The sequence below is a fragment of the Triturus cristatus genome, chromosome 8 (assembly GCF_964204655.1).
Source record: "Triturus cristatus chromosome 8, aTriCri1.1, whole genome shotgun sequence".
Lineage (NCBI taxonomy): Eukaryota > Metazoa > Chordata > Amphibia > Caudata > Salamandridae > Triturus > Triturus cristatus.
Window position 1 is genome coordinate 1,331,639,559 of NC_140591.1, and position 17,818 is coordinate 1,331,657,376.

Sequence of the window (17,818 nt, forward strand, 5' to 3'; positions counted from 1 at the left end):
GTGCGTTGCCCCTCCTCCCCTGCCGCTCCGTGCTGCCCGTGCCCCTCCAGTGCCTGCCCACGGTGCCAGGTGCCCCGGTCCTTCCACTTCCTCGTGAATCTTGGCGTCCAATCAGATTCTGCGCTGGGCGGGTTCGGAAGAGTCACTCTTCGGCCGAAAGCACCTGGATTATTGTGTCTCAGCTTCCTGCTCCGTGCGCAGTTCGCAGGAGGCACCTGTGTCCATGTCCCAGCCACATCGTTGTACTTCAACCCTGCCCGGTGCCCGGTTCCGAGCTTCGTCTCCTATGCATCTGGAGGATCCCGCACCCTGTGTGCCTGGCTCCGGCCCTAACCTCGACTCACTGTGACCCTCGAACCTGTACTTAAGGCAGCTGCCTCCTGTGTACCTGCTCGAGCTGTGTGCAGAGGGTGGGCCTGTTCAGTGCTTTAAATCGCAAAAAAATAGTGCAGGTACTAATTTACATGTGGCGAGTGGGTGGGGCTAGGGGCGGGCTAAAGGCAAACATGCAAAGTTTTTTGGCTTATATAATAGTTGCAGCACACACGAGAAATGTGTTTCTATAAACAAATCAGGTTAATTCCTTATACAAAATAAAAGTCAAACGGTATTTTAACCTTTCCTTATTTGTCATATTTATTTCACAAAAACACGCACACACAAGCAGGCAAACAGACTCACATAAGCAGACACTCGCACAAAAGAATCAGGTGGGACTAAAGCCCTTTTTAACCTCCCATGGCTTTTCTCGTTGTGCTGTCACTGGGCTGCCTCCATTCCTTGCAACAAACACAGTATGACGGCGAACACTGCGATATCATGCAAATGAGCCCACGCTGATAGTTAAGCGGGGGCTCAGCTCATGGCTATAAAAGTGATTTGGCTGAACAAAGAGACAGGCTACCAACACTAAAGGCCAATGCACCTACCTTCTATGAGTATCGGTACTCTCCACGGTCGTAGAGAACCAAGACCTGCTCTCCGGGGTTTCTGCCCCTCCCCCCCCCCCCCCTCTCAGGAGAGGGGCCTGTACTCTAAGCACCAGAGCTCTTTACACAGAAAGGACCGCTCTCCCGTGTACCTGGATTCCTCTTCTCAGCTTTGCCCATCACAGGCTCGTTCTCCTGTGTCCCAGGCTTCTCCACACCAGAGGCCCTGCCACCCGACTCCTGGTATTCACCCCTGCGCACTACAGGGCCTGCCCCCCTGGTCACAAGCCCCTGCTTCTAGGCTCCTCCACACCACAGCCTTTTTCTCCTGCACTGCCCCCCTGGCCGGCGTGACTCCCGAGATGGCATCTGGGTTGCCCAATCCCAAGGCTGCCTGGATGAGGCCAGCACACTACTACGAGGGCATGATGAAGAAGAAGGGTCCAGGGGATACGGTAAGTGGCACCCCTGGCGCTTTCTTCTCACAGATTTTCAGACCCTGTGTGGCCTGCACAAATCTCCCTGTAGCGCACCATTCTGGTGCCCTTTAAAGGCCTGCAGGGCTGAGGCAGACACACTCCCTCATAGACAGGTGATCGAGTCGAGGCCATTCAGGCTGGGGCAGAGTCACTCCAGTCCCAGGCACTGCGTGACATACCTACAAGCCCTTGAGGTAACGAATTTTAATGCTACTGGGAAAACCCCTTGTGATTTATAGAGATTTTGTGTCTAAAATGCTTCATGTAGAACATTTTAATTTGCATTATTATTAGCCAATCAATAATTAATACATATTTTGTAGTCATTTCAAGGATGAAAGACCGAGTTCACCCAAGCACAATTCCACCCTGCAGCTGAGGAATGATTTGATTTTTGCATTTAGGTGAAAGGAAACACGAATTTCTTTTGAGGGAAGCCTTTTGTTTGGAACATTTTTGACTGAAAATGTACCCATTACTTCTCTAGCAATGTTTTGGAAGTAATTACTCTTTTACCTCCGGGCCTAGTGAATTCAGAACAGGTACCTAGCACAAATCATTCATTTACCATTGCTGCAAGACTTACAATATATAGAACTTTTAGTCAGGTACAAACTTGGACTTGGGCAGCAGAGCTACCACACAGCCTACATAAATGACACCTTCTGACATAGACAACAGCGCTATGGTTCAGGTTACGCAGATTCTACTGGGTTTTGCTTTGGACAGCTTCTGTGATTAAAAAATCAGACGCTCCCCTCAGGCCACACGCTTTCGGGCCTCGGACAGCAGTGCTGTCTCTCGCTCTAACCTGTTACAGGTTCCAGCTTTAGGCAGCAGAGCGGTCACGTAGGGTATGCAGATTTTAATAGGATCAGCCTTTAGGTGTCTGAGCTAGCACTATGATGACCCATATGGCATTGAGTGAGCTTCATGCAGCAGAGTTATATACATGTTAAAGGTTCTGGGTTTGACAGCAGAGCCTGTTAAGTAAATGCTACAAGTGGGCCTGCAGCACTGATTGTGCCACCCTTTTTGGAGGTTGGGCGTTCCATTCTTACCCTACTGTGTAAGGCAGGCTCGCCCCAGTCAGTTGTATACACCTACAGACCACAAACCTCCTGGGTTTCACTATCAACATACCAAATTCATACCAGACTCCTTTACAGAGGCTCACTTTCATCAGAGCCTTTTTTGGATATAGTGCAGTTCCAGGCCTTCCCGCAGTGAGGAGTCCAGGACATTTGTACTACAAGGCTGATGTTTCAGCCTCAGTCCTGGGCCTCAGAAGAGTGGCTCTGAGGATTCTGGTCCTCTTGGACTCCTGCATCCTGCTAGTCTATAATGCCAGGTGGCATATGCTGGCTCTGCAGCGAGATCTGAAGTGTCAGTGGGCCCAACACCATGGAAACCTATCAAATCGCATCCATGTTTCAAAGGAGGCTACAAAAGATCTGCAGTGGTATCTTTGTGACCTCTAACTGGACCAGTGGCAGACCCTCATGCCTAACACACCTAGATCTGACCATCATGAAGGAGGTGGTGTTGCTGGGCTGGGGATGTCATGTGTAAGAGTTGGCGATTAGAATAGTGTGGTCTCTGGCGGAAGCCCGACTTCATGGAGTTGCAGGTGGTTCCCCTGGCTCTTGAACACCTTCTTTCTGTCCATCAAGAGAAGGCTAACTCTGGTTCTCATGGACAACACCACCACATTGTGATACTGCAACAAGCAAGGGTGGCATGTGGCCCTGGCTCTTGTCCCAGGAGACATTTCCTCTCTGGACCTTGCTGGAGCATCCAGAAACTTCCCTGATCATGAACCACCTGACAGGTTACTGAACACCAGGGCAGACAAACTTAGCCAGCAGTGCTTGGCGAATGATGAATGGCAGTTACATCTTGAGGTAATACAGCACTTCTTGCAGCGTCTAACTAGATTTTCTTTTGCCACTGGCGAATGCCAAAAGATTTTGCATGCTGGAGCATTCCAAATTTGTGATGAAAATCTGACTCTTCCAGCCAATAACCCAAATCTTGCTTGCCTTTGTTCCCACTTCTCCCGATAAAAACCTGCCCCTGTGTGAGAGTGGACTAAATTGACTTTAGTTTCCAAGTATTGACGAGTTTGTGTCACGGATAATAGGCCCATCCACATCAGTAGTGTACCGTTTAAATCAAAAGAAGCATGGAAATGATAGGCAGTAGGGCTTATATCGATCCCAACAACTTCCTGGACGTTTTTAAAGAAACGTGAACCAGAGCTTGACATTTGCAGGGCTTTCTGGATAACCCCCTGCTCTCACCTCTGTGCCTAGTTTTCAGTAATGAAGTTTTCTTAATCTGCCCTTCCCTGGCCCCAAAAACTGTTATTACCCACATCTCCAGAAAGATTGAAATTTGGTGTAAAAATCTTGATGTTTCCACATTGCATTTTGGGGCCTTTTCTGTCGAGGAGATACTTTTGCTTTCTCGAGCACCATGCTGTCTTGCATGTTATAAAAGTTGACTTTAAATTGTAGGTAGTTCGTGGCATCCTGTTTTGATCTGTACATAACCCTCAAAGTTCTTAATGTCACCTGCCTCAGAGCCGTCATCTTGTCCGCTCCTGTCTGTTTTTGTGAGTGCTGTGTGAAGTTTTTTGTAGTATGTATGACCCTTAACCTAGTCATAAATGACAGTGAGCTGATGTGGTTAAAGGGGGCCTCGTACTGGACAGCAGCTCTTGCTGTAGGTTGCATCGTGATGTAGCCACCAGGATGTCTCTGCTTGTAAACTGACAGCCTTTAAAACATCTATGAAATGCAAATTAATTTATTTTGAAATATTCCAACAAACTGGTATGGTTCATCTTTTTGAATAATTTCAGATACTGCATTTTTATGGAGGAGCAATAAGTTCTTTTCCGGGAGTGAGTAGTCGAGTTCATTTTACCTCGGCTGACCCAAGAGCTGGTGATGGGTCAATGGAAATTACAGGATTAAAGTTGTCCGATTCTGGTTCATATCAGTGCAGAGTATCTAAGTTTCCTGGAGGCGATAACAAAAAGCTGCTGCTAACAGTATCTGGTAAGAAACTTAAATCGATTGGATATATTTTTTGTTGCAATTAACCTGTTTGGTTGCTGATGTTTTAAACCATGTTTAGTCTTGTTTCTGGCGTTTTCCCAGGCACATAGTAAGCTGTGGTTAATTTTATTTTATGGCGTTAAAAAATCTGTTTTTGCATTCAGCATAATTCACAAAACAGGAAATATGTTGTCTCAAAGAAAGTGTCTTACGTAGACGGAATTGCACACAACAAATAGACTTTTTCTATTTATCTTTGATGCCAATGAGATCAATTTTTGTTTAAAAAAGAAGAAAAAATAGGCTCATGTGGGTATTCAGGTACAGTTTGGGTTAAGGATTAGGTTGTAAGGGGAAGAGCTATTGTATGATTTAGGATTACGGAAAGGTGCATTGAAAGAATTTGGAGAGAAATAAACAATGTTTAGCATAGTTATGGTTCATGACTAATGATTCTGTTTGTGGCAATTCATTCTATGTCTGAACCGGAGGCGAGGATTAGACAGATCTTTCTTCACTTTATTTGTATTCAGCAGCCATTAAAATGTTATGTATTCATTAAATATTAAACTTAATTTCCCTTGAGACTTTGTGAAACAGATAAACAGTCCATCCACTCCAAGGCCAGCAAAGTCTCTCAAGAACTCCCGATAGATGCTCAATCCCCCTCTTTCTTTGCTCTCTGGCATTGTCTTCAACTGTTGTGCTTATTTGATCGTTTTAATGCCATTTTATTATTGTCCTGACGTGATTTATTGACTGAACTCCTATTGGAAGAGTGCCGTTTATTGTATTTTCTGTTTATCAATTTTCTCTTAACAGCGCAGCCATAGGAACGTTGTTGCTCTTCCGGTCCGCTTCGCTCAGTGCATGCTCTGTTGCGTGGTGCAGTCAGCCGGCTACTAGAGGGCCCTCTCTTAATTATTTTTACACTCTGGGTGCTCTACCACCCCGGTGGCCGGCACGTCAGTTTCACTAGTTTGTTTCTGATATGGTGAAGCGCAATTGGCTGCTTTTTCATATGGGGCTGCCTTTTGACCTGAAATTGCTTACTTTTCACATCAAAATCCATTTGACTCAGAGCCTCCGCCTTGCACTGAGCACCCATGGTAGGTAACACTCAATACTGGTATTGGGACACAACCCAGGCGACACCAATTAATTATTTCCTCTTCTAGTAAAGGGAGTGAATTGTCCCAAGGGCCATTCCGGGCATAAGTTACAGCTACTTCAGGGAAGCTTCCTTTATTTCTTGGGCGTGCCCCAGCACTCGTATCATCCTTTTTTCTAGGGATTAATACATAATCCTCTTCAAATATGCACGACTCTTACACATGGAGAAGGAAATTTCCAGATGAAATCTTAATGCCAAAATACCCTCGTATCGAGGGAATACCCAGCTGGGGCTCAGGTCTCCACACCTCCAGGGCAGCCCTTGGTGCTATTATCAGACACTAAGCGCAAATGCGTAGACAACCCCAGGGTCAATCTTGACGCCTTTGCCTGCCTCAAGAAGGCCTTCATGGAATCCCAATCCTCCCCACTGATCCACATTCCATCCCAATTCCTAGCACCTCAGGAGCTACCTTATTTCCCCGTCCCCTGTGCCTTTGATGGGGGATGACTCCCCTAATGTCTCAGTTGGGGAGGGTGAACAAAATAGGCCCTGGGGCACTTCTGGCAACCCTCCACACCCCGGAGTGATTTTACGCCTCCCCAAGCCCCTGATTCCAATATGTTGGATCCAGATCTATTGTATCCATGCTCTGCGGATTGGTCCCCAGTGCCAAAGGTGGCCTCTTAAGTGGCGGGCTGTTTACGGAAACCACCTGATAAGGAAGCACTCATCCTTCCCTGGAGGGCAAAGTTGCCCTCACGCCTGAAATTGATACCCAAAGGGCAACCTTCTTGGCAAACTTTTGTGAGAGATCCCAAAAAAGGGATAGACCGCTCATAGCGTTCATGCCAGGATAAATTATTGGATGTTGCAGAGCCCTTAACCAAGATCATGGACATGACCGAGGATGCCAAAGCATCTGGTTCCCTGATTTCCCCAAAGGCACTGTCAAGTTGTGCGCAGAGGGCCACAACATTCCCAGGAAATGCCAACTGCACTATTTCTACAGAAAGATGCAGATCTTTAATCAAAATCACCCGAAACTGGGCGTACTGGCAACATCTGAGGTGGGTCCCATCGCACAGGCAGGGTTCTTTGGGGATCCCTTTATCTGCGAACTGAAAAAAATTAACAAATGTAATTCCCTTGATAAGGCTCAATCCTTGATCAAAAAGATTTTTACCCCAGTGTTTTTGCTAGCGCTGGTCGTGAAAGGGGGTGCTTGACTGGCCATTCATTTCATTAAGCCTCCACCAGGGGTCCTGATGCCCGCCAAGGACAATGAGAAGGCTCAAGCCGGTTCACCAATTTCTACTGACCAGAAGTTACCCCCGAAGACATTTGAGAGGAGGTTCCAAGGGCAGCGGCTCCTATAACACCCTCAAGATGAATGTACAGTTCTCGGAAGGCATCAGACTTGGGGCAGAATGGTAGATTTCTTTCACAAATGGGAGGCTCTTACATCAGTCACTTGGGTTCTTCAGACCGTTAGGGGTTTCCATATAGAATTCTACAGTCTGCCATACCAACCACACAGACCAAAACCTCTCCCCTTTTCTCTGATCTAAACAGAACTGGTAGATTCTGAGGCTATTCAGCTCATGGAGAAGGGCGTGATCATGCAGAATGTTTTGAATTCCCATTGTTTTCTAAGCAATTTCTTCCTGGTGGAGAAGAGGTATGGGGGTTAACGTCCTGTCATCAGTCTGAGAAAATTTCAACGAGTGGTTGGTTTACCGCCAGTTCAAGATGAAAGGCTACCATCTTCTCAGGGACTTGCTGCAGGCGAAAGACTGGATAGTGCATCTAGATTTGAAGGATTCCTATCTCACAATCCCCTTCTTTCCACCTCACAAGTGCTGCTTGTAATAACTCCTCACGTAATAGCATTAGGGCATACAAGGCAGTAGTTCAGTCCGCTACCACTGCGCACTGGCTCTGGCCGTAACTACCAACCCACAGGGCCCTGTGGCCCACAACACTCGGCCTGGTGTTTTACTAAAGCCTCAGCTAGACCAGGACCTCTACAGAGGCTTCCTTCCAGTCTGGTTCGCAACCAGGGGCTCCCCCCCCCCACAAGAATAGCTAAATGCCTTTGTTGGCGGAGAGACCTCACATGTATGTTGGCGTTGCTCCAGCAACGTAGAGGCACTCCTGGCTGGGGTTCCTTACTGCCGCTGTGTCTTGGTGCTTGGCAAACCCGGTGCCACGTAGCGGAGCCCAGGCTGCAGTCTGACAACCATTCGCAGGCAATACGGTAGGGAGAGGGAGAGCCCTTCATTCCTCTCAGCTCTCCCCTCCGGTTGTTCAAGTCCCCGAGGAGAGCGCGGTCCGCTCACGCTGCATGGTGAAAATCGCTCCTTTCCTGGGGTAGCCCAATCCTTGGGCAACAAATTTGAAAGCTCAATTTCCAAAGTGCTCACCATACGTTGTTCTAAGTCACCCAGGGCAAGTCACACAGCCCTGGGAGATTACTGGGGGCCCGAGCAGTAAGTAGGCTCAGGCCAGCACACCGGCAAAGTCCAGATGGCGGTTCCCTGGCACAGCGATACTCCGGAGCAGCACTCCCACGCAGTGGCTTCCCCTTCTCAAGTTCCAAGTAAGCTCAAAAGACATAAGGGTCACAGCCCAAATATTTATAGTGCATCAAGTGTTTGTTCTTCCCTGGTACAGGGCCCTGGACCCAGTTTGAACCAGTTCCGGGGGCACTTAAAAAGTACACCACACTGCCCAGACACACCACAAAGGGGCGGATCCATCATTGTGGAAGGCAGGCACAGCCCTATTCCCTCCAAGGCCAGACAGTCCATACACCGCAGGCAGGCACAAAGACACACAGCACACACAAATGCTTACTTCTAAAAGTAGCATTCCTAAAAAAGGTATAATAAAACAGTAAAACACCAATTTGCAGCATTTATCACCACTTTTCCAAACATACCAAACTTGAGCACGCTACCTCTCTCATGTCAGGAATTACCAATGAAGCACATATCAGGGAATCCCCTATGCATCCCTACGAGAGGGCAGCCTCACAGCAGTGAGAAACCAAAAAGTCTGTTTGTCACTACCAGGACATGCCACACAGTTAAGGCACATGTCCTACCATTTACCTACACCGCACCTTGCCCATAGGGCTAGCTAGGGCCTAACTTGGGGCTGACTGATGTGTAGTAAAAGGGGAGTGACAGACGTGGCAACCACTTTGTGCCACATCACAGTGGCAATAAGCTGCGCATGCAGGCCCTGCAGTGGTAGAGGCCTGAGACAGGTTTGAAAGGCTACTTTGGTGGGTGGCACAAGCAGCGCTGCAAGGCCACCAATAGCATTTAATTTTCTGGCCCTGGGTATATGAGATACCACTGTACAAGTGACTGACCGGTAAATTACTTATGCCAAACGGGTGTGGACTAATCTTACCAAGTTTACCATAGAGAGCTCATGCACCTTAGCACTGAACAGCAGTGATAAAGTGCCCAGAGTCCTAAAAACCACCAACACCGGTCAGGAAAAAATGCAGGAGGAAGGCAAAAAGTTCTGGGATGACCCTGCAAAAAGGGCCAAGTCCAACAATATGTTTTCTTCCGTTCGCAAGGATCATGAGACTGTCTACCCAACTCCGCGAGCAACAAGCAGACATGTTCTTAATCACTCCGATTTGGAGGTCATAAGTCTGGTTTCCAGTTCTAATAGAACTTTCTTGGGTTTTTCCAATTCCGCTACCCCGGTTTCTGGATCTTTTCCTTGATCCCCAAGGAAATCCTCACCACCTGGTCCTAGCAGGCTTCCTTTGTCTTATGGCCTGGAGGATTACCAGGAGCATTAAAGTCTCTGGTATTTCACAGGAAGTTGCCTCACTGCTCTCCAAAGCATGACCAGATGGCACAACTAAAAGATGCTGGTCGGCCTGGTCTCGATGGTTGGATTTGTGTCCACAGTTTGAATTGGAGGGCTTGGTGTATAGGTCCATTAATACCTTTCGATCAAATATTTAAGCAGGTCACTCACCGATTGATAGGCATCCAGTAGGGGAGTATCCTTTGTTTTGCAAACGTCTTAGATTGTCATTTCCCCCTGGACCTAAACACGAAACATTATGGAACTTTAATCAGGTTTTACATCTGTTCAAATTGTGGCCTTCAAATAAACACCTGTCAAAAAAATAGATGTCTGCAAAATTAGCTACCTTGCTATGTTTGGTGTTGTGTAGTAGAGTCTCAAATGTGAGAACCCTAGACAGAACAGGTAGATTATTTACTCCAGATGAAGTGAATTTTCATATAATCTGGAGAACCAAATGTAATTAGAAAATTGTTTCATAACTGACATTTATCCAGTATTAGGGTATCTTTCATAGATTCACATGCCTGAATCATTCCCCGTCGTCGGGATGGGAGTCCCCGGTACATAAATAAAGTAATGTCTCACTAGACACATAGAGTAATAGGCCAAGGGCCTCGCCTTAGTAACATATCCATGTCCTTTTGTAAAAAGGACCAAACTTTGGAGAAGAGCCAATCAGCTATCACCACCCTCTAGAACCTTCCTGGAAGGAGCTCTAGTCCCTCAGATTTTCTTCCCCACGTCGTGCTAAGGGAGTCTCCTCTGAGCTCTGCTCAGCTTTCCTTATTTTTGGATTTCCAGTGCTTCTTACTTCATAATTCCATCTTCGGGGCGAAGTTCTCCAGTTCTTCATGTCAGATACTCCAAAGACAGGCCTTTTTAGGTCAGTGCTTCCTGTGGAAAAAAGAGACTTCATGTGGATGACCAACACAAGGATTGTCTCTACTGCCTTTATCCGGATCACTCCTCAAAGGACTGTAAGGTATGTTGTACCTTTTCCTCCAAGACTCGCAAAGATCGTGAGGGATGCCTCTTAATTTGGCTGCAGAGGCTTAAAGACAAGGAACAGGTACTGTCTTCTGAGGAAAGTGAGGGCTCTTCCATATCTTCAGTCCTCTCAAGACCAAGGGTGGCTTCTCCAGACCCTTCGTCGCAGCCACCTCAAAAGAAGGCGCAAAAAAAGTCTTTAGAGGAACATCCCAAGGCTCTTTCAGCGAAGGTTTCCCCTCAGGAGGTTGTTCACACCTTCAAAAGGCCTTCTTCCACCCCGTCGACGACGGCCTCGTCGACTGTGGCCTCGACGACGAGGAAATCTCCATCTACAGCCTTGTGTGTGACCTCGTTGACGACGACTGTTTCAACTTCTGTCTCGTCGTCTTCATTGTCCACATCGACGACTCAATCGTTGACGGCCGGTAGGTCTGTCTCGTCGACGCTTAAGATAAAGTAGACATCGTTGACGACCAAATTACCGTCGACGCTGCGATCGCCGACGAAGACGGTCCCATCGACATCCACTTCATTGTCGACGACGGCAACACTGTCGACAAAGGCTCTGACGACGGGAACTCCATCTACCATGGTGCCCGTCGACGCTTCACTGTCGACTATACCGTCGACGGGCGCGTCGACGAGAGTGGACTCCAATCTAAAAATTACGTCTGAAGATTACAAAACGGACGCTGGCCCTGACTTCCCATAGTAGGGTCCAGCTCTTGCCTCCAGCACACCTTTTGGAGGAAGAAGATTCTGATGATGGCAGTATGTTTCGAAAGGCGACATGCCCATCTCAGCTTAACGTTAAGTATCAGGACAGTTCAGGCTATGAGGATCAAGTACAGGAGTATCAGGCAGTTTATCCTGAAGAATACCATCCGCCACCTCCCATGGTTTGTCTGCCTGCATCTTTAGTTTCTGATCTGCAATTCCTCATTACGGACTATAAGCAGAGATTTCCCACTTCTGCAACGTCTCCGCCTCCAGTTGTGTCTCCACCGTCAAGACCGCGGCCTCCACCTTTAAATTTACAGTCTGGGCCTGTCACTTCACCACCTCTGCTTTCTACAGACGATGAGGAGGATCAACATGAGGAAGGGGAACTTCAAGATTCCCAATCTACTCGTGATGAGTGGGACGATTATGTACTCCCCTGTCCAGCTTCCCCCATGCCCGCTCAAGCTGACTCACCTCCTGAGGACATTGAGGGTTTTCACAACATAGTGGAAAGAGCGACGCAGCGTTTCCAAACACCTATGCCTTCACACCAGCAGGATTGCTTCCTCTATGATTTTAAAGAGCCTTTTAAAAAATCAGTCAGATCTATCCCAATTATAGATTATATATGGGATCAGGGTGTTAAAATAATGCAGAACCCTTCCTCGGTGCCTCCAGTATTGCCTCGTTTGGATAAAAAATACAGTGCTCCAGATACTGCTCCAGCTTGCCTAACTGGACATCCCAAACCAGACTCGGTCATCACACAAGCTGCTCAGTGGAAATCGAAAAATCCTTCCGCTCTGCTGACCGCTCCTCCGGACAAAGGGTAGACGGCTTGATAATATCGGAAAACGTTTCTCGTCAATGTCCGCATTAACAGTGCATGCATCCAATTCCTTGGCACTGTTCGAACGATATAACAGGCAGATGTGGGCAGATATTGCTCCATATCTTGCGGCCTTGCCAGATGACTCAAAGGAAGAAGTAAAAAAGAACTTGCTGGAGGGCGAACGTTCTGCATCTGAGATAATAGACTGTGCGAAAGATATCGCCTCTACTAGATTTCGCCAACTGGCTGGCGCAGCTGTTCTATGGCGCCAGGGTTGGTTGAGGGCGACTTCATTCCGACCGGAGGTACAAACAAAAGTTTTAGACATGCCCTACGATGGTCAGATCCTTTTCGGGACACACATTGATGAAGCTCTGCAGTGTATAAAAAAGGATACCGACACAGCTAGGGCTTTGGGTACCCTTCAATTCAAGAACCCACCTTTTCGGGGCTCAAGAGGAAGAGGGCAAACATCTGCAAGAGGTGATTACCAACACCGATCTTCCTTTTCTTCCACTCAGCAATATCGGCCACAATACCAGCAACGTCAACAGCACCAATCAACCTACACTAAGTCTTCCTTTCGTGGCAAAGGAGGTCGACGCTGCTCGGCGACAATTACTTTCCACTACCGCCAGTCTCCATCTCCTCTCCGCCCTCAAAGGTTGGAGGAAGAATTTTCCACTTTCTACAAAATTGGAAACAAATAATGGACTGTTGGGTTCTGCAACTAGTTCAATTTGGACATTCACTAGAGTTCATTCAAATTCCTCCCCAAACCCCTCCCAGACCTATGCTTCACAAAAATGTACGTGCTCTGCTCCTGGAACTTTCACTTATGCTCCAGAAGGAAGCTATATAAAGAGTTCCTCTACATCAAAGGGGGAAGGGATTCTACTCCCGTTTTTTCCTGGTACGCAAAAAGGAGAGGAAATGGAGACCGATTTTAAACTTGAGAAGTCTCAACAAATTCTTTAAAAAGCAGTCATTTCGTATGGTTACCATCCAGGAAGTACTGCAACTACTCAATGCGGACGACTACATGGTGTCTTTAGACCTTCACATCCCTATCCATCGGAATCACAAAAAAGTTCTGAGATTCGCAGTAGCGGGCAGACATTACCAATTCCGTGTCCTGCCGTTCGGACTCAAATCGGCGCCACGCATTTTTACAAAATGCCTTTCTCCGGTTGCCGCATATCTCAGACAACACCACCATGAGATCTTTCCATATCTGCACGACTGGTTCGTCAAAGCACCCTCTCTAGACGCCTGTCTAAGGCTTTTCGATCGCTTGGGGCTTACTCTCTATCGGGACAAGTCCGGCCTTCCCAGCGTATAACTTTCCTGGGTGCTAATCTCGACACGATCCAGAAGAAAGAGTTTCCCTCACAAGAGCGAAGAGACCAGCTTCTTTTTGGATTGTATGCGAATCGCCAAGGAAAGTCTCTTACAGTGCGCCTTTTTAAATCCCTGCTCGGGATGATGTTTTCCTGCATTCTACTAGTTCCACACTGTCGACTTCACATGCGCCTTCTTCAAGAGACGCTATTAGCTCAATGGGTCCAATGTACGGGATCATTCGACTGTCATCCAGGTGACCCCTCAGATGATGAAGGCTCTACGGTGGTGGATTTACCCTCAGAACTTTTCTCAAGGCTTGCCTTTCTTGCTTCCTGCTTCTTCACATACCATCACAACAGATGCATCCCTGGAAGGTTGGGGAGCTTTCCTCCAAGAACTCCAGATCAGCGGGAAATGGTCCCTTTCCGAAATAAAACTCCACATAAATCTCCTGGAGCTACGAGCGGTTTATCGTGCTCTTCTGGCATTCCTACCACGGATCAGAAATGCACTAGTGCTTGTACGGACCGACAATACCACGACAATGCACTATTTAAACAAGCAGGGAGCGACTCGCTCTCTAACCCTTTCTCACGAGTTGCAAAAAATCTGGAACTGGTTGCTCCATCACAACATTTTTCTTCGGGCAGAGTACGTTCCAGGAACACACAACGTTCTGACCGACTCTTTAAGCAGACAACAGACATGTCACAAATGGGAATTGAATCAGTGGACTCTCAACCGCATATTCTCTCAATGGGGCACCCCTCTTCTGGACCTATTCGCTACCAAGCAGAATGCCAAATTCCAACACTTCGCAAGCTGGCATCCCCAGAACGGATCCCTAGGGAATGCATTTTCGATCGCATGGTGCAACGTCTTTGCATACGCTTTTCCACCAATTCCCAGGGTTCTCAGAAAATTGAAAGCAGAACCTTGCACGCTCATCCTGATAGCTCCAGCTTGGCCACGCCAACACTGGTTCACGGAGCTTCACCTACTCTCCCTGGAACCGCCGATCCGGTTGAAACTGTTTCCCTCTCTTCTCACAATGAACAACCAACAAGTCCAGCATCCGTATCCAGCATCTCTCAGATTATCAGCTTGGCTCCTGAGTTCAGAGAGTTCCAGGGTCTAGACATACCTCCGGACTGTAGAGCCGTTCTGGCTCGGGCTCGAGCAGATAGTACTAACAAAACATATTCCTTAAATTGGAAGAGGTTCTGTATCTGGTGCAAGTCAAACAAAGTACACCCTCTTTCATCCTCTCCAGAGCAAATACTGCCTTACCTTCTCCATCTGGTGAACTCTGGTCTCGCTCATGCCTCCATTAAAGTCCGTCTGGCGGCAATATCCCGTTTCGGGAGATCCTTTGCAGGCTCTTCTCTGTGGTCTAATAGGTTAATTAAACAGTTTCTTAAAGGCCTGTTTAGGACATTCCCTCCGGTAAAGACTTTATCTCCTTCATGGCAAATCAACACAGTTCTGGCTCAGCTTATGAAACACCCTTTTGAGCCAATACACAGAGCTGATATTAAGTATCTCTCCTGGAAAACAGCGCTCCTTCTAGCCCTTACCTCGGCAAGGCGAGTGAGTGAACTTCATGCTTTCTCAATTCAAGACCCTTTCCTTCAATTCAAACACAACAGGGTTATACTACGAACAAATCCGAAATTTATACCCAAGGTACCGTCAAACTTCCATCTCAATGAGCCTATAGTGTTACGATCCTCTCTTCCAAATCCTCAAACAGTGGTAGAAAAGACCCTGCATTCTCTGGATCTTAAACTCTGCCTAAAGTTCTACATTGACCAGACAGACATTCCGCAAATCCAACCAACTCTTTGTGGCTTACAGTCGACTTAGGAAAGGTCTCCCACTCACTAAACAAAGTATCTCTCGCTGGATCTCCGCAGCGATTACTTTTTGTCACCAGCAAGCAGGGCAGCCCCTGCTTTCCACAGTTCGAGCCCATTCCACGAGGGCAATCTCTACCTCAATGGCACTTTTTGAAAGAGTGCCCATTGCGGACATTTGCAGAGCGGCAACATGGAAAACGCAGCATACATTTACCAAGCATTACTGCCTGGATACGGAACTCATGAAAGACGCTGCAGTGGGACAAGCGGTGCTCCGTCATCTTTTTTATTAGAGGTGAGCCCTTCCTTTCATCCCACCATCCTTTCTTCTATACGCACATTTCTCTATTGTGTTTCTTACTATGCTATTTCAATGCTTTTTGGTACTATTTTCACGTTGATATGTTATCTGGTGAATTCATATATACTGTACCATTCGAAATGTGCTTATCATTGCTTACTACTCTGATTCAGGCATGTGAATCTATGAAAGATACCCTTATACTGGATAAGGAATGCGTTATTTACCGGTAACTGCAGTTATCCAGTATTGGTATCTTTTCATAGATTCACATGCAACCCACCCACCGCCCCTGGAAGGACTCTTAGGTCTCTCAGTGATAGAACTACTTAGCACTGTGCTTACGAAAATCTGATGGACTAGAGCTCCTTCCAGGAAGGTTCTAGTGGGTGGTGATAGCTGATTGGCTCTTCTCCAAAGTTTGTTCCTTTTTACAAAAGGACATGGATATGTTACTACGGTGAGGCCCTTGGCCTATTACTCTATATGTCTACTGAGACATTACTTTATTTATGTACCGGGGACTCCCATCCCGACCACGGGGAATGATTCAGGCATGTGAATCTATGAAAGATACCAATACTGGATAACTGCATTTACAGGTAAGTAACGCATTCCTTCCTGATATACTAAAGTTGTGCGTTTGAAGGGCAATAAGGCCATATGAATCTATGCTAGAAGATCTTCGTCCTCAAGGAGAGTGGCAAGTATTGATTGCCCTCACTAAACCTCAAAGAGCAGATTCTTCCACTACTATTGCCAGGTGGGTCAGCTAGGCCATGCAAGCAGCTGGTATCGATAGTTCCAAGTTTGGGGCTTATTCTGTCAAAGGGGCCATGTCCTCCAAAGCCTTCTCACTGGGAGCTTGTTTAGAGGATGTCCTTAATACAACAGACTGATCCTCAGATTTTACATTTAATAGATTCTATTTTAAACCAGTCTCAAATCTGGCATCTGAGTGTTGGAAAAGCTTTAAACTAGCCAGTCCTGACCTAGAATGAAAAATGTCCTGGCTATTGTAATGGAAAGTTTGAATTCTATTAACGACACTTAGGCAAGGGTCTACCCTCTCACTTTAAAATGACAATTTTTGCACTCACGCTATGGGCAAGAGTTGCATAAGGATTATTTATTCAGCCAATTTAAACAGTTTTCATGTAATTATCTGCTTGTTGGTTCATCTGCTTGTTTAGTTTGTGATCCCTCGCATATTTCATTTAGATTTTGAAAACAATTTTTTTTGTTAGTTGATTGTTGTTCTGTTTACTGCTCTGTTTCCTTTGAGTCAACATATTATATGAATATAGTTTTTTCTTCTCATGGACAGACTCCTCTAAACAGGATTGAAGTCTGAGGGAATTGGCTGCGTTTTCAGGAAGAAAGAGGGGGAGAGAGCGTCTGTTGGGTGTTTTTAAGAGACATTGCTGGCCTTGTATTGGATGGACTGTTTTTCTGTGTTTCCCCATTGTCTCATTTGAAATGAAGTTTAATATTTGATGAATACATAATGTTTTAATGGCTGCTGGTTACAAATAAAGTAAAGATAGAGCAGCCTAATCCTTGCCTCTGTGTCCTTAATAGAATTGAAACTTCCCGTTAGGATAGCTAGGAAATTTTATTTCGTTTTTAATACTTAGTCATAATGTATGTCTAAAATGACTACTGTGCAGTTTTTGCCAGGAGTAAAAAAGCTAAATTAAATGATGAGAACAAAATGGCCTCACGGTATGAACACGTACCCTTCACTATGTAGCACATGCAGAATGCAATTCTTAAAAATGTGCCCATGAAGGTGGTTCTCACTGGTGTAAGCAAAGTAAACTTGTTCTACTTCGGTGCTAGTGGTTCTTTGGGGCTGAGCAGTTGCTGTTTGTACACCTTTTATCACTCTTTCTAGGTGGTGATGGCTTGTTCGGTTTGTAAAACATATTTTTGAGTGAAGAATTTGCCTCGGCATCGCCTCTTTTAAAGCAGTGGCACTAGATAAATGACCAGTAACTCCACTTAAACAGTAAATAAATTACATAGATCCAGTATTATACACAGCATCATTTGACAGTCCTCTAATAAACGTTTCCATGTTTTTGCTTCTTTTACTGGACGCTCATTTTTCAAAAATGTCACCTTTTGTTATACCAAGTACCAGAAAAACAGAGTTCACTTTCCCACATGTCCAGACACTATGTATGTATGTCCTCCTCTCTATAGGTAAACACAGTAGACCACTTTATAAAAAATGAGCATTGACATAGCCAATAGATCTAGCATTCACTGACCGCTTTGTCACCGATTGTGTTTTTTTTTTTTTTTTTTGTGATATTTTATCAGAGCCAATG

General features: G+C 46.2%; 1 protein-coding gene across 2 annotated transcripts in view; it reads left to right on the forward strand.

Annotated features, from left to right (window-relative positions):
• CXADR (CXADR cell adhesion molecule) overlaps positions 1-17,818 on the forward strand; it is a 389,642-nt gene that overhangs the window by 91,145 nt on the left and 280,679 nt on the right. For both annotated transcript variants that reach the window (XM_085623056.1, XM_085623057.1), the window contains exon 3: positions 4,275-4,473. In XM_085623056.1, coding sequence (XP_085479182.1) covers positions 4,275-4,473 — 199 coding nt within the window. The remainder of the gene's footprint in view (positions 1-4,274; positions 4,474-17,818) is intronic.